The following is a 21,717-nucleotide window of genomic DNA, read 5'->3' on the forward strand; positions in this document are numbered from 1 at the left end:
GCCTTCAAGCTGGAAAAGAATCCAGTCAGAGGAAATGATAAAAGGGGACTTTGAGGAGAAGATTGCTTTAGCACCATCCCCCAGAGGGGAAGGAAGGGGGAGAGCTTATGCTTATGGGTGCTGCTGCTATTTCCCTTCTAGGATCCCACAGAAGTTGGGCTGGGCCCTCTGTGGAGTAGGTGGGAGGGGCCAACAGAGGAAGCAAAAGATAATGTTCCTCTTCAGAGGAAGCTGGGGCAGCGGCCCCAGAAATGGCTGCATGGCACAACTCTTCCTGCCTCTGCGGGTCCTGGCAGAGAGGCCCCATCTGCCCTGGAATACTGAGGTCTTTCCAGTGATGAGGCAGAGTGGGTGACAAATGGGCTTCTTCCTGCTAACCTGGAAAGACACCAAGTAACAGGAGTGGGTGATACCAGAAATGTGAGGTACACCAAGCTCACATTCCTTTCTGGTTCTTGGTTTATCTCAAACCATAAGCAGCAGCAAAAAAATCTGGCTTTAGGAATCTCAGTCTGGACCTAGAGTGGGCTGGGGCAGGCCTTCATTGTCAACCTCACCTAAGACCTTTAGAGGTTTGGCTTCAAGTGGAAGGGCCAGGAAGGAAGTCTCAATTGGTGCCGATGGTTGTCCTGGCCGTTGGAGGTAGGTTGTGTTGGCTGCAGCCCCAGAGGGACCTGTAGAGTCCAGTGGCTTCTTTCTAAGGACTTTCCTCTGCCTTGAACTAGTCACCTTGTTCTCTCAGGGGATGACCTTAGATTCCTCACCTCCAGCAGATCCTTGGCAAAGGTGACTATGGTTTGTTGAGGTTCACTTTGGCTTCCTTCTCATAAAGTCTCACATATCAAGGCCTAGCTGGGGAGGGTCGGTGGGGGCATCACCACAGGCTCAGTGGTATCCCTGCCAGTCTTCTGGAGAAGCTGGAAGGGGCAGGATAGAGGAAGTTGCTCCCTCCTACACAGGGGTATTTCCCTGAGTAGGGAAGGTGCTGCTTCCTAGGCTGGGTGAACAGAGCTACGGTTAGGTGGTGGTTCAGGCAGTGACCTTAGGGCCTCCTCATAGCTCAGTGGCAGCTGGAGGGGTAGAAGAGCAAAGGCATTAGCCATTTCCTTACAAACACACCCTCTTTCCATGTCTCCTTTCCCCCAGTGACAGCCTTTTCTGAGAACAAGTTGAATCCTGGAGCTGTCGGCTCCACAGAAACTCTTTTGCAAGAACCTGTCTTGAATCTAGGGGCAGGCCTCCCTGGGCTGGGTCTACCATCCTTCCCTCTACACAAAAGAGTACAGTGGGGCCTCCAGCCAATTCCTGGGGGGCTCCATCAGTGGCCCTTTCCTTGTCCTGGCCCAAGGGCATTGTGTGTAAAAGTATTAAGATAAAAGCTCAGTTCTTAAGGGCACTCAGTGCTGAAAGGACTGAACATTCACCTCTCTGCAAGGCCAGAGTCTGAAGCACTGTGCAGTCAGCCAGTGAATCTGCTGCTACAGATTCTTTCAAACACTGTCATAGCTAAACAGGCGAGCTTGCTGCCACAGAGGGGCTGGTGGCTGCTGGGCAGCCCCACATAATACTTTGGCCCCCTTGGGATAGCCCTGTGACCAAGAAAAGCCACAGGAGCCATGCAGTCTCACACACCTTTCTCCAGCTTCCAGCTGGACCCTCTTCCCAGAGGGAGGCTAAGATTGGGGTACCACATGCCTTCCTCTGCAAGAAGTCTCTAGGCTTCACCCCATCCTTCCCCTAGCCACACTAGGCCCCTAGCCTGGCTTCTGGCCCCCGGCACACAACTCACTCCCAACTCCCAGGTGGCAGCCCCCAAGAGTCTTCCCTCACCTGCATCCCCCAGGATTCTAGGCACCTTTGCATTGCCTGGACCTCAGTGGGGCATCCTATGGTGCTGGAGCAGGGAGGAGGGTAGTTCTGGGGACCATGAAGTAAGGCTCAGGATTTAAGGTCAGCGAGCAAGAGAGCAGAGCCCAAATCTCCTGTCCCCATGTCCCTTTCCCCATCCCTTTAGTTCCCCCCACGGAGTCCAAGGCCCAAAGCTCAGACCCTCAGCATTTGCAATGCAGTCAGGTTAGAGAGATTCCACTCCTTTCTGGCCACTAGCTCTACTGACTTTTGGAGGAAGAGTCAGAGAAGACCTCCCTCTACTCCCACTCCATCCTCTTGTCTGGTGCCAAGTTAGGGAGTCAGAGCCTGGGGAGGCTGCAGGTCAGAAGGTTGATTTTGCTTTCTGTACTCAGGATTCCACATGGTGCCCATGCCTGGGGAGAGGACTGACAGTACTGTAGTAATCACTCCCCCACCACACACACAGAAGCCAGGGCTCTGGGCTATCCCTTGGGAGCTAGGGAGAGAGGGTGGGCCTCCAGTTGCTTGGAGAGCTTGGAAAAGACCATTGTTTTCATCAGCAGCTCCCACTACTGGGTCCTATTTAACAATGGCCATGGAGGATGCTGGCCAGGATGTTATTAACCCTTTCGACACTGCTGCCCCGGCCTAGAGGGAACTGAGGCTAAAAGATGCAGTTGAGAGAGTAGATTCCAAAGGCCCCTCTATACTGAATGGAAAGCAGGTGCCCTTTTGTTGGGATGGGGTAGGGGCATGTATAGGGAAGTTGTTGGGTCAGGTTGCTTATGTATTGGCTGGGGATTCAGAAGAAGTGGCAGGAGCAGAGGACCTGGCAGCACTGGGCTCATGCTGATATAGCAGCAGCAGCAGCAGCAGCAGGATGGCTAGGATGAACACCAGGGAGGAAACTGCCATCACCCCCAGAGGCAGAGGCAGGGCTTCAGCCTGTATCTGGCCTGTTTGGGCCCATCTCACCTCCCCAGGTTGGAATTCCACTGCAGAAGTTGGGTAGGAATGACCTGGCTGGGTCTAGTATCAGCTTGACATGCAGGGGAAACTGAGGTGCAGAAAGATCCCTCTTTGCTGCTGTATAAACGGTGGCAGAGATTTGTGAGGGAAAGCAGAGTAGCTTTACCCCATCTCTTCTTTCAGCCCAGGGAAGGAGTGATGTATGCGAGGGAGTTTACAGAGAGACAGACTTAGGGAGGGGAAGGACCTTGTGGCAGCGGCAGACACCCTTAGAAACAGTGGATCTGAGGAGGCAGGGAGGACTCAAGAATCTGAACTCAGACTCCTGTGCCAGCCCCTCTTCCATTCTCACAGACTAGCATCACAGAACTCTGTGCCAACAGGGCAGGGACCTCAGTGATCACAAACCAACCATATACAGCATTCTTCTCAAGTGGCTGGCTCTTATAAAGAAGCTGGGCTTCTGGTCTATGGTGAGGGGCCAAGGGGCATCTGCCCCAACAGTGGGACTTGGGATGGCAGTAGGTACTCGGCAGTAGCCACACCTAAGGCTATGAGGCTGTTTGTTGTCCATGGTGGTCTCTGTATGTGGAGCAGTAGTGGCAGAGGAGTGCCAAGAAAGGACATCAGCACTGAGCAACCTTGGAGACAGCCAGGGCCACAGGACTGGCTCTCTTCCCCACACCTCCCAACCCAGGAACCCTGGCCCAAAGGAGCAACTTCATTCAGAGTCTGAATATCTGTGAGCAGCATTCCAGCTTCTCAGCTTCTGCCCCTGCTTGTCCTGGTCAATAGAACGCCATGACCTAGTGTGTCCCATAGACGGTACTCCCCTCTGCAGGCCTGGCAGCCACGAGGTTCCCTCCTGAACCTTCAGGAGAAGGGGTTGGTGAGAACAGGCTTGGCTTCTGCTAAACCCGACAGCCAGCCAGGGGAGCTCCAACTCTCCCAGATCTCTGTACTTCTCTACTTACAGCCAGACTCTTCCCCTCTCCACTTCCCATTGGCCTAGGTAACTGGGCTCTGAATGCCAATTGGCTGTCCTCTGGTCTGGCTCCCACCTCTAATGGAACCGAGATGCCCATGGTTGCCCTGGAAACTGGGCACACACAGGCCACAAAATACAAAAGCCTCTCCACTCAGGCTCTCCTCTCCTTCCAAAGGAATTATTGTGCAGCTCCAGGGGCCCAGCCTTCCCCAACCAGCCCCTTACTCCTGTCGCACTTCTAGCTTTGTCAAAATCCTGGTCTTGACCCCAAAGGCCCAGCCAGGGGAGGATTTCAAAGAAGCCTTAAAAAGCCCAAGCCCCTAGGCTGAGCTAAGTGTACAGAGGATGGGGATGGAGAAGGAACACTGTCAGCAGAAAAGCTGCATTCAACACTTGCCTCAATGACCTGGACAGAAGAGGGCCTCCCCCTCCAAGCCTGCCCTCTGAACCCGTCAGGAGTTGTGGAGCCTGCTCCCTGGTCTGCAGTGCTTCTAACTCATGGGGCCAAGATGTGCAGCCAGAGCAGTGGGAGTGGGGCTGGACTTGTAGTTTTCAAGAGACTGCAAATTAGAACCGCTCGGGTGAGGTTTGAACCCATACCATTGTTTCTACCTCAGACCAATTGAGTTTCCAACTCAGGACTCTCAGGATCATGATCCACTGGGCTAAAAGTGCAAATGCAGTGTTCCCAGCAGGTGACAATGAGTAACTAGGACCTAGTATGACAGGGTAAGAGTGGCAGGAGTTGAACCAGATAGTGCATGTCCTACCCAAATTCAAAAAATAAGACTGAAAACTATTATGCTAGCCTAACAATAGCATAGCCACAGCTGGGTTAAACCTGAAGGCTGGTCTGTCAGTTCTTAACCAGCAGTCTAAATATTCTGATATTTACTGCCTTGGTCTAATATGCTGAACCCAGTTATTAATTTTTCATTTTATTTACCTAAGAGTTGATGTAAAAAACAAAATTCTAGGGGACCAGAGTAGAACTTCTGACAATCACTAAACTAGGAGCCAGAAGAAACAGTCATCTTAGCCCTTGAACCCAAACATGCTTTCCTTGGAGTTTTGTAAGCTCTTTCCTGGGTCCCTGCCCTTTAGAGAGCAGAATACAGTGACAGCGACATGGAGTCCTGCTCCATCTGGAGTCTGCTGCTACCACCTAATAGCTATGACTTTGGGCTCATCATTTCAGCATCCTGATGGGCTAAATGAAGAGAATAAGTGTCTGCCTCAAAGGATTGTGAGGATTAAATGAGATATGTTGCCTGCAGGGTCAGCTCAGTGGCTAAACATCCAATGCTATCGGTGGTCAGGGGTGCCCTCTCCTGGCAGCCAGGAAAACGACATGTGGCAGCCTAGACAGGAACTGAGCCCTTTGTTCTCCAAGCTGAGCTGACCAGGCCAGTGTGACTGGCTGATAAAAGTCTAAGAACCCTTCACCCTTACCACATGAAGTAAGGTGTGAAGGACTGACACTGAGTCCTTGCTGACAATGGCAGGAGAGTCGGAAAAGTGGTTTGAGAAAAGGAGGGAAGCTGGATAACCCTTTCCAACATAGCTCTCCCACGTCCTAGGGCAGTGGCCAGGGACCGAAGCCACCGCTGCTCCTTCCCCTAAAGATACAAGCTCCAAAGGTAACCAGAAGGCCTCGGGATCACCACTGTTATGAGGGTGCTCTGGGACTCAGGGCTGGTGGAAAGCAGAGTGAGGAGGGCTTCTGGGATAGGCCCTTGGGACGCCAAAGGCAGAGCAGCCAACATCTGCCTTGGCACGGCAGCAGGAGAGAAGTGATGGATCAGGACTCTCCTGCTGGCCTACTGGGTGGCAACAAGGAAATCTGAGCCTCTCTGGGCCTTTTTACCCCTCAGAAAGATGGAGCTGGATTAGATGGGTTCTTGCATCAACTTCTGATTCTTAAATGTATTCTAAACTGATGCCACTCTGGAACGAGACCTTCACCTCATGGCTGCCAAAGGACCAGCCAAGACTTTTAGGTGATGGCTCCCAACACCCAGAAGGAAAAACACCGGCTCAGCTTAGAGAGATAGAGATATATTTCTTCTGTTGCATATTTCAGACTTCACACTGAGCTTCAGGCACAATGCTGCTCCAGGTTCTTCTGAGAGCCCTGACAGAGTCTTCTTCCCACGCTGCTCATGAGGGCTCGCCCCTCCAGGGTGGGAGCCCAGACCCTGCTTGCAGTTCTGAGTACCTGGGAGACTCTGCATCGGTCTCAGTAGGCCCTGGTGCTCTCCCTTTCCCATCAAGGGGCAGGGTATGCTGGAAAGCCCCAGAGCCAGCCTCACCCCTTCTTCTATAGTCCCCTGGCTACAAGAGGAGAGGCTGTCCCATGAGAGTCCAGCTCTGCAGTGCTCCCCCAAATCTCCTGTTCTCTGGAACTCAGAGCCTGGCACGGCACTTACAGAGTCTCAGTCATGAGCACCACAGGCCCAGGCTGGGGGATGAGACCCTGGAGAGTAAGGCAGCCCCAGCCTCCTCCAGAGTAATAGCAGATGGGCTTATCAGGCCCCTACTCCCCAGAGCCATGGCCCACTTCCTGGGGCTGCTCTGAGCCCTATTGCACATCTTTTGTTTCCATTTCCTCCCCCCATCACCCTTTTTTTTTTTTTTAAACAAAACTAGAGGGGAAGGTTTGGAAGAGCAGGACGTGGAAGCTGGAGCCCTTCTCCCCACATTCCTACTACCCTCTGGTCTCCAGCAGAGCCATTAGCAGAAGTAAACACTATGTCCACCTTCCCTGCCATCTGTACGGGTTCTTGATGGCTGACATGGCTGTGCTGCCTGGGCCTCTGGTCCTTGCCTGTGGTGGGGACATCCCTCCATTGTCTGTAAGGTGCAATTCCCCGGGTCTTCCGGAGGTACTGCCTGGGGCCCTGCTACCTGAGTCGCCCGTCTGCTTTGACAGGCCCCAGCTCCGATTTGGGGTCAGGGAACAGAGAACTCCAGCTGGTCTGTCTGCAGAGCTCCAGGGAGGGGCAGGCGGAGGGGCCCATGGTACAAAGTCCAGCCACAGACCAGAAGCTGCTCAGTTCCCCATCTGTCCAGGCTTCAAGTTCAGGGCCTGTGAGCTCCGCATGCTGCCGGGCGGCCTCTTCCGCAAGCTCTGGCTGAGGCAGGTTCAGGATGCCACTCAGGCCCTGGAAACTCTGCTCCATATACTCGTTGTGGGGGGGCCCGGCATGTAGCCAGCTGGCATCATCTAGGGGTACAGAGCAGGCAGTCAGCATACCCTGCCTAACTGATCACATGAAGGCCAGGCCCAGGGCGTCAGGTGTGGGCACCCATTCCTGTCCCAACTCTACCAGTGAGTCACATCTTGCCAAGTGACCTATGATCTTGGGCTAATGCACAGAATTTTCTGTGCCTGTAAAATGATTAGTTTTATAAAATCAACACAGTAATCTCTGAATTCCCAATTTGAGGATGAAGCAAAACACTGGGTTTGAGGCACTTTAGTAAATAAGGTAACTTTCCTGTAATGGTATGGTTTGTGTCCCCCATGCCCATCTCCAGTGGTTCCTAGAGCTTCCAGAAACCTCGTACTCAGACCCGCCAGCTGTGGGGCCCTGCTTGCTTTGCCAGCCTCCCTTCCTGCCAATCCCCTGCATCCTACTTCCCTCCATCCTCAGTTCTCTTCATGCACCAGACACCTGCCAACTTTGTTCTCTCAGCTTAGAATACCCTTCTCTATAAAAATCCAGCTCATTCAAGGCTCAGCTCCAGTACCGGCCTGCTATAAAGCTGGCCTCCATTCTTTCCCGTTCCCTCCATCGGGCTGTGAGTCCTAGGGGAGGAGAGGTGTGGCTGCCTGCTCTGGATTTGCCACAGCCTCCTCCTCATACCCCATCCTCCTCTGGGTCCCACTCGCTCTGACCCACCCTCTCTGTGATAGGATATAACTAGAGGAAGGAAACATTTCTCTACCTACTGAGTACCTATTGCATGCCAGCCTCTTTTACCCACATAACTCAGCCCGAATGTCTCCCAGGGGCTAGTAACTTGTATTAGGCCTACCTTTCAGAGACCTTCAGCCTATGCCTGTGTTCAGAGTCTGCTCCCTCAGCCTCACCCAAGTGGGTGGAGGGCCAGGTGACCCTGCCCACCTGGCCACATAGTGGACTAGGATGGCCAATCAGATTTGCTGTCCCAAGAATGTGGAACTTGGAGACCAAGAGGCCCTCATTAGTCTCTGTTGCACTGAGAGGCCATGTATCATGTATTGGAAAGCCAGAGCCTGAGGCTGACAAAAAGAGAGGACAGGATGAAGGACAAGGTGGCCTGAGAGACTGAGAAAAAGCGCCTCTGGTTCCCAGTGAGACCTGAGACATTTCCTGGGTTCTGTGGGGCAGAGCCCTCATTCTTCCACTACCTTCTTTTTTATTTGAGCTAGTTTGAATGGATTTGTGTTCGATGCACTCACAAGGTCTCCATTAGTTGTATTACTCCTACTTTATACCTAATAAGACTGAAGCTCAAAAAGGTCATGTAACTTGCCAAGGATAAAAGCCCAAAGTGTCAGTACTATCTTCCAAAGCCAAGTTTGCCTGACTCCAAAGCTTCCCTTTCTCCCATATCACAGTGCAGGGCCCTGGGATGCTAAGGGACAGACGATCAAGTTTCCAACCTTACCCCTTCCGCTACTCTAGTGATAGGGGTCGGCTCAGTTTCTTAGATCACCTGCCTGGCAAATTGCATTCTGTCTGCCTTCTGGCCATCATTTGGGAACCAGATCCTTACCTTTCCTGAGAGGTAGTTTGCGGTTGAAGGTCAAGGGCAGCACGAGGAAGCGGGTCTCACCCAGGGGTTCCCAGAACTGAAGCAGTCGAACAGTCCAGGCCCCTGGCCGCAGGGGCCGGCTCAGTGGGGGCTTATACTGCGTGACCTCAGTTTCCGAGTCTACCACAATATCGTAAGATGTGGCCACCACAAAGGTGGGGTCAATCCACACCACAGTGGCTGTGAGATTGGGGCCCCGGGCCCAGCGCTGCATAGCCACAGGCTCGTCCAGGGGTCCCAGCAATCCCCCAAAGTTCCGGAAAAGACGCTCCTTGGGGTCCCACTCGGTGCCAACCTGTAGGGAGGAGAGGCAGCTGGGCAGGAGCCTTGAGGGAAAATCCTCTCTAATCTGCTGCTACCTCTAACTCATTGTGTGACCTCGAGTTAGTTTCCTTCTGGGCCTCAGTTTCCCCATGTGCAAAATGAAAGGCTTGGATTAGGATTTCTTTAATATCCCAGCCCTGAGATTAATTCTGGGCTTCCGTTCTGACCTGCTCTGTAGTGGTGGGGGCAGAAAGGCAGAGATGAGTTTAAAGATCCTGCCCAGAGACCATCCCCACATGAAGTCAAGGCCTCTGAGAGGGAGATCAAGAAGACACTCAAAAGCCTAGCCTATGGCCAGAATGGAATGTCCACATCTCTCTATGAGAGAATCTCTGAAGTTTAGAAGATAGGATTGACTTGTAGTGGAACTACAGTCCTCTCCATGGTCACTGCATGTCCTCTGTGCACCCCAAGTGGGAGGTGCTCCTCTACATGTGCATGCAGGGGTGACATAAGGCATGTGCACTGGGCATTGGCAAAGCTGCCATCACTAGGAAAGAAGAGCCCATGAACCCAGTCCTGAAAGGCCTAACCCAGTCCTTGGCCCTCCCTTGTTGACTGTCCCTTCCTTCCCACTACCCTGAGTCTTGCTGGGTGGGGGTCAGGAGAAAGCAAGGGGAAGACCTGTCCCACCTCCAAACTCTGGAGCCGGCTGGCCTGGTCACTGTGACTCAACAGCTTCAGGGACCCCTGGGGCATCAGCCACATCTCAAGCGTCTCTGCTGGCCTCTGGGCTGACGGCTGCACCGCCTGCGTCACCAGGTAGCCCTGGAAATGGTCGTCATAGAAATACAGGTGCACGCTGGACGGCAAGCCCCTGGGCTCAAACCTAAGGTTTCAGCAGGGAGAAATGGAGATGCCATCAGCACATCTAACTTGGCCTGGAGTCCCAGGGAGGGGTTCTGAGGAGTCACGTCCCAAAGCACTTCCTTTGCCCCAAATCTCACACCCATAGCACTTATGTGCCTGGCTCTTGCCATCTTTGTTTTATTTGCATTTTCCCCTGCTTCAGACTCTGGGCTCCCTGGGGGGCAGGAGCTGTCTCCTTCTGATTAGCCTCCCCCTAGGACACCACACCCTGAGGGCCTGCAGTATGTCAGAAGGAGGTCTCACCTGCAGAGTGGGATGGCTGACGGGGACGCAGTGGTGGAGGCATGGCGCAAGCTGAGGCGGGCAAAGGCAGTATAAGCGGTGAGCATGACATCACTGAGCCCACTGGGTCCATCGGCTACGTCATAGGTGTTCTCCCAGTAGGCTTTGAGAGCTTGTGTGCCAGGAGGGTAGCTGCCATACAGGTGGAAGTCCAGGATTTCCAGAACCTCCTGGTTCACAGTTGACTCAAACTTCCGGGCAAAGAAAGTAGGTCTGGAGACTTGCTGGAGTGAGAGAGGCAAGGAGGATGGAGGGGTCTGGAGGTCTAAGCACGGCAGGGAAGGGGGATAGGGGTCCCTCCCAGCACTGCCCAGAGATCAGCCTCCAGGGTTTTTATTGCTGCCACTGCAGCCCTAGAGCCTTGAGGACTGCTCCAAGTGAAGGCCCCAGATTCCCTAACTGGCCCACCCTGAATCCTTTCTGACCCTGGTGAAAGGCCAGGGTGAGGCAGCTATTGGGTGGGTCAGGAGGAAGCACCTGCAACCGTAGGAAGTCCTGTGGTTTGAAGTCGTTGGGGGAGCAGCCGCACCAGTCCACAATGTGCTTGTATTGGCACTTGCAGCCCAGCTTGCGGTTCCAGTTGGTGACCCGAAGGTTGTTGTCCACGAGGCTCTCGCAGGCGGGGCTATTCTCCAGCACCGTATGGAAGAAGGACTGCAGGTGGCAGGGCAAGGTGGAGGGTGAGCTGTGGGTACCCAACCATGCTCCCTCCCAGGCCTCGGTTAGGGCCTGGGTCACCCACCTCAGCTGGGAGCAGCGTGTACGTGTAGAACTGGCGTAGCTGGGCCACAAGTGGGTCGTCCGTGTACACCACATATTCCACGAAGCTCCGTGTCAGCACGAACCAGTCGGAGCCACCGTCCACCACAATGCCTGCTGGGATCTGCCGCTCACCCAGGCGCCACATGTGCGAGTCGCACTCGTGGAAGAGCCGGTCTAGGCCCTGTTTCTTGATGAACCTGTGGGTGGCAGACAGGCTGAGGGTCATGCAGGGTGGGGTCCAAACTCTCCCATCTGCCTAGGAACCAGCACTCCTCTATCTGTGATTGGCCGGGTCCCTGAGCCGGGTCCCCTATGTGGGAGAGGTTGTGATGAAACCCCGGGGTCAGGGCCTCCTCTCCAACCCCTCACCTGGAGTTGTCCCTGCCATGAGACTTGAGGAAATTCTTGTCCCGATTCTTGGACAGGAAAGCCACCAGCTCCTCATTGGTCCTAGAGAGGGAATGGGGTGTGGGCAGGGTGTGTGAGGGGTTGCTCAGTCACTGTCCCAGAGCAGACTCTCTCCAGCATACTTCACCTATACTCTTTGGCCTCCTGGCCATGTGCTCTACCCCCATTTGATGCTCTAGGGTGGTGAGCACCTGAGAGGCCCCTGAGGAAGACCACCGCATCCTTCCTCCACCCCTTGCTGTCTGACCCAGCACCTGTGATACACACCTCTGGCTTCTCCCATCTCTTGCCACTCTCAATCCTTACATCATCTTTCACCAACCCCTCCCCTAAAACATGGCTGGGGCCAAGGGACCATGTCTGGGTCCCAGAATGAGGCCTTCGGGAGAGGAAGGAATCTTATCAGGACCCTCCAACCCTGAGTGCCTAGATGGGCCCCCTTTCATCTGGAGGGTTCAGAGCACCATCCCACACCTGGTTGGGTAGTCGGTGGCACTGAGGTTGATGAAGAAGTCCCAGGCCCAGCCAGGCACCTCCAGGAGGTCCCGCATGCTCCGAAGATACATCCTCAGCAGGCTGGCCCCGCCCCAGATGGTGACCATGCGCCAGGGCGTCACTCGCACATTATCATACTGCCGGGCCAGCTCCACCACCTCCCGGTGCAGGTAGTTAGAGCGCTGTGCGGAGGGTGGGGGTGGGGATGAGATACTCATCAGCCGAAGGTGGACCCTCAGCATTACAACCTCCCCACCCTATCCCAAACTCAGGACAGAGTACAAGTGACATGGAATGGAGAGAGCACAAGGCAGAGCCATGTCACCTTGTGTTGGCTGCTCCACCATTCTAGGCCTGTTTCCCTAACTCTAGGCCACCTGAGGTCAGAGAGCCTATCTGTGACCTTGGTCTCTGCTCTGCTCACTCAAACCCCCTTGATCTCCTCCCCCACCCCACAGTACCTTGTCCACATGGATATAAAAGAAGTGCTGCTCATGGTAGACAGCTTTGAGGAGACGCTTCAGCTGGCGGATGGCGCGGCCATGAACCACCAGCATGTAGGCGATTCGTACTGGGGGGCCATCCATGGGCTGCTGGGCTTGGGCCTCGTCCCACTGGATGCCTGGACTTATCTTCCCTGAGTAAAGAAAACAGGTATCGGTGAGGCCCCTCCTTGGGCCACAGGGTGGAGGTCACATGGGAAGAGGGGGCTGCCTGCCTTCGAAAGGAAGAATCCTAGAGTCAGAGCCCAACGCCCCTGGGTCCCAGCTCCGCCTCTGCCACTTAGTGCACTTATCACCAACTAAGCAAGAGAGGTGGCACCTCTAAGCTGTCCTCCACTGAGAAACGGGGGTGGGATCCCTGTCATATCACCTCCTGGAACTGCTATCTCTCCACCCATGCCTGTCTCTTACCAGCCAGCTGGCAATGCCGGGGCACAACCTTGGGCATGAGGCTCCCGGCCTGGTGCAGGCATACCACGTTGGCGATCTCCTCCCGGCACTGCTTGGAGCTGGCCCGGGCCAGTGCAGACAGTGCGTCCTTGCCCACAATCTCGCACTTGGGTGTGAAGCTGCTGTCTGTGGGCTGGGGGGCGCCCTCCACACTCCCTGTGTCACCATGTGGTGGGAAGCCAGCCGCCCCAACCAGTGCCTCTCCGGCTGCCGCCCCACTCAAGTTCTGGCGGCCGGGAGCTTCTGGGGGTGGGGCAGGTGGGACCCTCCGGCTGGCTCTGTGACGGCTGGTTACTGCCCGCACCACCTTGGCCACGGGCATGCCTGGGCTCTCAGCGCGGCCCCGCCAGCGCCCATGCCTTCTGCCAGCACTGCCCCGCCGCCCAGCTGAACTGTCTGTGTCCTTGGAGCCCTCGCCGGGGTCCAGTGGCCTCTGCTTCCTCTGCCTTCCTTTCTGTAAAAGACAGGCAGACACACAGGTCACTGGGACAGTCACTTTCCTACTGCACCTTTAGCTCCCTGCAGGCCTCAGGCCTAGAAGCCTCTGCTATCGTTTACCTACAGAAGTTCTGTTCACATGAGGTCTCTGCACAGACAGCACTTCTGCCGGGAGTGCTCCCCGACCAGCTGGCTGAGCAGCGTCACCCTCCCCCCATGGCACCATCGCACCCACATCCCCACTACTGCACAAATCATAGGGCACTGTGTCTCCTTTGTGATTTGGACTCAGTACCAAGTTTCTTTTCAGCAGATATGAAAATAAATGTTCACATGTATCACAAGAAAAGGGTGCGCAGACCCTGCAGAGGACACGAGGGTGTCCACTTAGCACCCCCACCCTGGCATGACTAGGAAGAGGCCAGGAGGAACTGCAGTCACCTTTCTCTGAGCATGTTCCCTCAGCTGGAAAATACAGAAGTGTTCCAATGGGGTAGGGCATGAGATAAGGCAGCTTGAAAGAGCTGTCTCCCTCGGTGGTCCCCATTCCTTTCTCACCATTCTGTGAACCCCCTCCACAGGCCACTCCCTCCACTCCACAAGTACCACAAGTCCTTTCTGGCCTGGCTTTTCAGCAGCATGACTTACTGAACCCCAACGTCTTCTTGAAGTACCCTCCTCACCTAGTTCCCAGAATGCCCTCCAGGTGTTTCCACTGCCTTGTGGCCATTCATCAGCCTTCTTGGCTAAGCTTTCCTCATCTCCCAAGACGACCCTGGGCCTTTCCTGGTCCTAGCTCAGTCTCTGAACTCCGTCCACTCCCAAGTTTCTCCATCTGGCGTGAATTGCACCCTTGAACCTTCAGGTGTTAAACTGCCTGCCCCCTTGACCTCTCCCTTGATAGCCCTCTCAACCCCACAAGTCCAAAAGCGAACTTCTGACCTTCCTCTTCCACCACTCCTACTCCAATCTTCACCATCTCAGTGAATGGTGACTCGATCTTTCAAGTTGATCAGGTCAAAACTTTTAGGAAGTCATCTTTGACTCTTGTTTCCCTCATACCCCACATCCAATCCATCATCAGGACATCCTGCTGGGGTTACCCTCAAAGTACATTTGGAATCAGATGACTTCTCACTGCCTCCATCACTGCCACTCCTGCCTGACCCCTGTGCCTGGAAGGCTCTCCCCGAGATGTCCATTTTTTTTTGTTTTGTTTTGTTTTTTGTCCCTACAGCTCATTCTCGTCTCCTTCAATTCTGTGCTCAGATCGCATCTTCTCAGTAAGGCTCACCGCAACACTAAAACTCCAGCCCTCCTTCACCCTTTGCTTTATTTTCCCCACAGCATTTATCGCCTTCTCTCATCCTATAGTGTATTTACATTGTGTTATTCTGGGTCTCTCTCCTTACAAGAATGTAAGCTCCATGAGGACAAGGCTTTAAAAAAAATTTTTTTATAAGGGTTTATTTGAGTCAAAACTGAAGACAACTGCCAGGAAGCAAGATCTCAAATGTTCCAGGTTTTTGTTATTTTGTTCACTTATGTATTCTAAGAGCTCAAGAGTGTCTGGCAATGGTAGACACTCAATAAGTATTGAATGAATGAATGAACGAATGAATGAATGAATGGATGTGAAGCTCTTGGCATAGGCTCCGCATTCAATAAATGCTGACATCCTTATTATTACTACTGGAAGGGGAGTAGAAACCAGTCAAATGTGAAATCAAGTGAGGGTCTAAGGCCCTCAGACACTTTGGACTCTGTTGGGTTGAGTTTTCTCTGCCCCTCACCTCCTTAGGACCTTCTTCTTCTCCCCCATCAGAGCATGGCAGGCACCTCACATGTCAGGCTGACAGCCACCTTAAGGCCAGAGCCCCACCCCTCCACCCTAGCCCTCTGTTCTCCTGAGAGACACCCAATGAGAGCTGGGTGTGTCTAACCCCATCTGAGAAGAGACGCCTGCAAGAGCGAAGGCAGGGTAGGAGAGGGCACCTTGGACTAGTCAGCCCCAGGGAGAGATGAATACAGCTCCACTGAGCTGAGTGTATGCCAACCTGGTGATGTCTGACCTGGCCACACAGCAGGCAAAGAAAGACATTCTCAAGCTTAGGTGAGTAGAGGTGGCAGAGGAGCTGTGGGCCTTTGGGGTGGAATCCACTATCAGTGAGTCAGGAAGCTGGTCAGGAGGGCAGGGTCCAGGGCACAGGGCCAGGCTGGCCGCGGTGGGGAACAGGATGTGGGAGGAGATGGCATGTTGGTGCCCTGCACTGCAGCAGGGAGCTGGCTGACCCTGAGAAGGACAATCCCAGAGGAGGCTGGGGGCCCAGGAGGCAGCAGTGAGGAATGGGTGATGTGGGAGGGTCCTTAATGGGCAGCCAGTCCTCAGCTCTGCCCCCTCCCAAGCATATTCATATGAGAAGCAGCAGGGCCCCATACTTGTGCCCCTGGAGGAGCTGCCCCCAGTAGTCCCTGAGGTCAGGGTCCCCTCTGATTACTGAGGGTGGGGACTGGCCCTCTGACTTCTGGCCTGGATATATTCTGGCCTCCAATGCACCCTCCTCCCCACCGAGGAGGCATCTGAAGTCCAATGCCACCTCTTGGCTCTACGGCAACTTTTCGGAACCCTCTGAGCTGGGGAGACAGAGAACACAGAACCACACCCCACCTCCTTTGGACTTCTCAGACTGCATTCAACGTAAGTGGTAAGACAGCGTGAAAACTTTGAAAACGATAAAGTGGCTCTCTGGATGTTGATCATCCCTGGTCTCCACTCTAGCCCCCTCCACAGATGGGGCAGAGTGTGCATCTTAAATGCACATCTGATCCCATCACTGTGTGACCCCCTCTGGTGCTCTCTCACTGCACTCAGAATAAAACCCTTGCCCCTCACTGCCCCGGACTAAACCTTGAACCTTCTTCCAAGGAACATACCATAGCCTCCTTTCCGTTCTTTGAAGGCACCCAGCTGAGCCCATTCTCCTCAGGGCCTCCTGCAGGAACTCTGCCCACCTCTTCCCCAGGCTGACTGGCTCCTTCAGCTCACATGCCACTTTCTGCAGAAGCCTTCCCCAACCACCTGATCTAAACCAGCCCCTTGTTATTCTATTGAGTTTCCTTTACTGTCAGTCTCTCCTTGCAGACTGTCTGTCCATGAGGGTTGAGACCTTATTTTATTTATTTCTGTATCCCTAGTATTAGCAAAAGGCCTGGTACCAAGTAGGACTTTCTAAATATTTCTTGAATGAATGACTGAAAGAATGAATTAATTAATCTCTATTCCCAATGCAGAGCGCTAAGATAATAGTTATTTACTGATGGCTTAGCATATGCCAGGAAGTCCTGCAAACACTTCACAGACATCATTTTCATTTAATCTTTACAATCACTGACCAAGAGAGGTGATTGGGGTGCTATTATTATCCCCATTATGCAGGGAGGAGATACTGAGGAGTACATGGAAAGAAGTTAAGTGATTTGTCAGTGGTCACAGTGCTACTTAGTAGCAGTACTGGAATAGGACATGATGGTGAAGTGGAGTCGTCCGCCTTCAGCGCTCACCTTCCTAAGCACTGTTATGCTGCCTGGCAACCCTAAGGTCTGATGGAGTGGCTGCTGAGGGGGTCCAAGCACTGAAGGCTGCTTGTACTGCACAATCTTTAGGTCATCAAGAATCACTTTCCATTCCAGTCCATGGATTTTCCAACCATTAGGATGGGATTCCAACCACCCTACTGCCCCAGTTCTCCACCCCATGCTATGGGCAGGGCAGCAGGGACCTTGAGGCCTGGACAAAAGTCAGCCCATCCAGAGACGAAGCCACACAGCAGATAGGGCCATTTGTTTCTCAGAAGCCTCGCTCCTCCCCAGAGGTCACCAGCCTCTGCTCACATACTCCAGGGTCAGAGGGCTCCCTAACTGTCCTGGTGGCCCATTCCATCTTAGAATGTCTCATCTGCCCAAAGAGTCTTCTTACACCGAGCCCAAAACACTCCCTTCCTCCTTCTTAGTGGTCCACACAGAACAAGCTCACTCCCTTCAGATGACACAGAGCCAGCCTCCCACAACCCCACCCCCAGCTCCTTGAGGAGTTATGGTCTCACGTGACTATGTTCCAGCTCCCCGCACCATCCCAACCTCTTGGTTCTCCCAAAAAAGGCAAATGTAGCTTTTCTGCCAGTCTCCACACCAGGCCTTCCAGACTGCCCGGATGCAAGCAGAAAAGGAAAGTAGACATCAGGGTTCCCTCGACTTTCACCCTGCTAGGTGGAGAGGCCCAAGAGGACATGGCAAGCAGAGCCTCTGACTAAAAGCCCTAGAGACATCGGAACTCATGGTGGTGGGGCGGGCACAGGAAAGCCCCTGCCCTCTGGCCAACAGCTTAGGGCCAGGGTTTGGCCTACCCTTCCCCACCTTCCAGGATGGTCCCAGACCCCAATGGACTCTTTCTGACCACACTGGGGAAGACATATCAGGGCCTCCAGCTGAAACCAAAGTCGGCCAAGAGTGACTGAGACCCTTGGGGCAGGCACCTGGAGACTAAGCAGGATGAGGGTCTGCTCCAGGACCTGGGGCTCTGCTAAACCAGCTGCTGCTGTCCCCATTCCCTTGGACCCAGAGGGGGCCCCTTCCTCAATTCCCTAATGTCCTGAGGCCAACTCGCCAGTTCATTTCCTCCTGCCATCTCCTCCTGAAGACCCGTACAGGTTCTTCAGACACCTGGCGTGGATTGGCTAAAAAAGCCACGCCTCGAGGACACTTCAGGTTTTTCCCTCAGGGTCACTCCCTGTTCCCTCAGTTGCTGGACTGTGTTCTACCCGGGGCACCACTCCCTCACCAGCTGCTGCCCGTGAGGCGCAGCTGAACGTGGTGCCTGGGGTCCCTCGGCCTCACTCCTCTGCCCAAGGCGCGCATACCCCCGCCCCCTCCCAACTTCAGAAAGTTTGGCCTGGGGCTCCCCACCCCGCGGCAGGCTCAGGCCCAGCCCCGCCTCCTGGCCTCGCTCCCGGAGCCTGACCTTCATTGCTCCCTGAGCCGGAGACCACCCACCAAGACTCGCTTCTCCCGCTCCAGCCCCCTACTAGCCCGCGGCTCGGGCCTCAGGGTCACGCACTGGCCCCGCGTGCAGCCCCCGGGCTCGCCTAGGAAGGGGCGCCACGCGTCGGGGGCCCTGCTTCAATCGACCGCCCACCCGCGCCCGGCATGCACGCGGCCAGTGCCCCACTTCGCCAGCCGGGGCCGCCCACAGCCCCGCCAGGACCCGACGCGCCCCCGCGCCCGGCCTGCCCGCCTGCTCGCCCGTCAGAGCACCTCGCCCGGCTCGTCCTCCTCCAGGCCGCTGAAGCTCCACACCACCAGGCCCTGTAGCAGTAGGATGGCCAGTGCCGTAGCAATCGCCAGTTTGTAGCGCCGCACCAGCTTCTGCACCCGCGCGCTCGCCACCATCTTCCTGCCCTGGACGCGGAGCGCGCACCCAGCCCTGCAACCCGGCCGCGGGCGCGCGCAGGCCCAAACGGCATCCCCTACGGGAGGCGGGCGCGGCGCGCGCTGGGCAGGGGCGGGGCCGAGGGCGGGGTCGGCGGGCCTGAATCGCCGCGCCCTGCAGACGAGGGGCGGAGCCTGGGCTGGTCTGGCCGCCGGCCAGGCCCTGGAGGGGCGGGGCGCGGGGCGGGGCGAGGGGCGGGGCGCGGCCCTCCTGCCCCCGGACTCGATCCCGGGGCATCTTCCCTGGTTCCATGCGTGTCCCAGCTCCTGCGTGTGCTCACCTCCTCCAGGATCGTAAACCGATGACTCCGCGGTGCGGAGAGGTCTGAGGCCTGACCTCCTGCGCACTGCCTTGTTTTGGGGTGGTGGTGGGCGGGGAACTCAGCTCCGCGCGGATAAGCCCTCGGCTCCAGGGTACACAGAGAATGCCAGAGCTCTTAGAAACGCCGAGTTGGGAGATATTGTATAAGTGCCACAGGCCCCTGCTTTTGTCGCGACCCTGGAGGCAGCACCTAAGGGGCAAAGTTTAACTCTCTTGACTGGCATCCGAGGCCCTCACAAAGCCTCCTTTCCTTTCTCCTCGCCCTCTCATCTAAGAACCTTCACTCAGGCCTCTACTAGAGCCGTGGTTCTCAAATTCTAGGGTGCGTCAGAATCACCTGGAAGACTTTATGAAACATTGCTGGGTTCCTTCCACCCCCAGAGCTTTCGCTTTGGTAGGTCGGATGTGCGGTCCGAGAATCAGAATTTTCAGCAAGTCCCCTGGTGATGCCGACGCTCCTCATCTGGGACCACACTTGGAGAACCACTAGACTTTTGCATATGCTGTTCCGTTTGCCAAGTCCTAGCAGCTGTTTCCACCCACCCCACCCCCTCCGCCCCGCCAACGCCCTCCCCTTCCCTGCCAACGACATCCCCTCAAAGTGCTTCCCCAGCGCTGTCCAGTCGAGCACCGATCACATCTCCGGTAGTGATTTCTCCGGCTTCACACCTTCTTCACCGTTGAATCCTTAGCCAGGCATTGGACATCCAGCAATGCTCAATAAGTGTTATGAAAGAAAGAGCATGAGAAGCCAAATGTCCTGTTTAATCAGCTGACCCTAATGGTTTTTTTTGTTTTTGTTTTTGTTTTTTTTTTGAGAGCCTGGCATGTTCAAGCTCAGCATGGACAAGGTCTGAACACCTGCAGCCCTCCCCCGAACCTGGCAGGTGCGTGAAGAGAGGGAAGGGGAGAAGAGAGAAAGCAGTGCCCACCAAAAGCAAGGCGCATGCACAGTCCAGGGAAGCCAAGCAGCGTGAGAAGGAAGTAATACAAACAGCAAAGCCAAGACTCAAGATTTAAAACGAGAACTTTAAGAATAGCTATAGAGAGGTCTGGAAAAAAATGGTTAAAAAAAAAAAAAGGAAAGCGATGATAAAAGGATTTGGAAGTTGCCAGGAAATTAGCTTGGAGAGGGAATTCTACACTGTGACCGGTAGAGGAGATCCAGTTATTTGATGGCACTTAAATAAAACCTCCTTTAATGTCTTCTGCCCCTTTGGTATTTGCAATTGCTCCATTCTTCAGTCTTAGTTAGGTGAGAGGATTGTGAACAATGTTTCAGCTTGCTACTTAAGAGAACCTACACTTCAAGGATTTTGGAAAACTTCAGTTGACATGCTGGCAATTGATATGTTAATTAAATATCGATCTTCTGTGCTCATTAAATCAGGTCCCCTGGGGACCACTACCTGCCAATACCTCCCACCCATGAAAATAGCTTCGTTTTCCACTGATTATATAAACAATATACACTTATTATATAACATTTCAAACACAGAAAAAAAAATAAGGAAAAAAGTAAGTCACCTACAAGCCCACCCCTGAAATAATCATTATTAATATTCTGGTGACCTTCCTTTCCCCCATATCTATATGTACACACAATTTTGCAGGGATGAGGTCACATTACACATATGGTTTTTAAATATAGAAGCTTATTTTTAAGTATTTCCCCTTTTATTCATATTAATGGCCTTTGCTAGCTAGCTTGCTTTCTTCATTCCTAGCTTTCTTATACCTTTCTCTGCAACAATTCACACACGCACACACACACACACACATGCACACACAGAGTTTTTTGGGGCGGGGGGATAGATGTCATTATATTTAAAAGTTGAATCATATTACAAACATTACCGTGCATCTTGCTTGTCTCCTTTAACCAAGAATACATAGTGGAAATTCCCCCAAGTTGAGTGGTGCAGATCTAACTTATTCTTTTTAATGGCTGCATAACATTCTACTCCCTTCTTGAATGGGTTTTGCTACAACCACAAGGCTATTGGTAAACATGGTCCTACCCATAGTCCTATACACTGAAGCCTTTATTTCTATGGTAGAGTTTCCCAGCAATGCGATTACCAGGGAAAAGGGAATTTTTTTATTTTAATAGCTATTGCCAGATTGCTTTCCCAAAATGCTGTGACAATTCACATTTCTAAGAGCAACGTATGAGAGTATTATTCTCCTATATCCCTTCCATCAGCAGGTGTTATTGCCATTTTTAATTTTTGCTCATCTGATAGGTGAGAAGTGACCTCCTTGGTTTTTTAATTTGCGGTTCTCTGCTGGGGAATGTCTGTTAATTGGTTTCTTGACTGGATTTGCTCCTGCAAGAACGGCCTCTTCACCATCTTCAAGAGTTTATCTATTGCTTTTGCATTATTTGTCTTTTTCTTATTGATTTTAAGAGTTTTTCATCCTTTTAAAATTTCCCTCAATTTATCGCTGCACTTTGACTTAAGGCCTTTCTATTTTTAAACTTTTTTTTGGAAATAAAATAGTTCTTTTGTTTTATGGTTTCTCATTTTCTGATTTGGTTTGGTATATCTCCCGATCTTGCATGGGGTATATGGTCTCATATATTTTCTCCTATAATTTTTGTTTTACAGTTTTACGTTTAAGTCTTTAATCATTCTGGAATTTGTTTTTGCATTCGATATGAAGCAGAGATGTGGGAGTCTTTATTTAACATTATTCCCAGTCACTCTACTAGCATCCATTTAGATTTCACTGTTTTTTAAAGCAAATTTGTCATTGAGGTATAA

At 53.3% G+C, this 21,717-nt stretch overlaps 1 protein-coding gene across 4 annotated transcripts; it reads right to left on the reverse strand.

The window, feature by feature from the left end:
* Nucleotides 1-54: 54 nt before the first annotated feature.
* Nucleotides 55-18,588, reverse strand: XYLT2 (xylosyltransferase 2). 4 transcript variants are annotated; one of them, XM_011365069.2, is made up of 11 exons: nt 18,454-18,588; nt 12,667-13,159; nt 12,214-12,389; nt 11,732-11,934; nt 11,219-11,299; nt 10,830-11,046; nt 10,565-10,741; nt 10,049-10,311; nt 9,569-9,764; nt 8,573-8,906; nt 55-378 (listed from the first exon to the last, which is right to left on the reverse strand). In XM_011365069.2, the coding sequence occupies exons 1-11, from the start codon at nt 18,586-18,588 to the stop codon at nt 374-376; spliced, it is 2,280 nt and encodes a 759-aa protein (XP_011363371.1). In that variant the 3' UTR covers nt 55-373. The 4 variants fall into 4 exon arrangements, with proteins under 4 accessions (XP_011363371.1, XP_011363369.1, XP_011363370.1 ...); XM_011365067.2 differs by having other exon boundaries at nt 55-917; XM_011365068.2 differs by having other exon boundaries at nt 55-1,070.
* Nucleotides 18,589-21,717: the final 3,129 nt, after the last annotated feature.

The sequence above is a fragment of the Pteropus vampyrus genome, unplaced genomic scaffold (genome assembly GCF_000151845.1).
Source record: "Pteropus vampyrus isolate Shadow unplaced genomic scaffold, Pvam_2.0 Scaffold104, whole genome shotgun sequence".
Taxonomy (NCBI): Eukaryota; Metazoa; Chordata; class Mammalia; order Chiroptera; family Pteropodidae; genus Pteropus; species Pteropus vampyrus.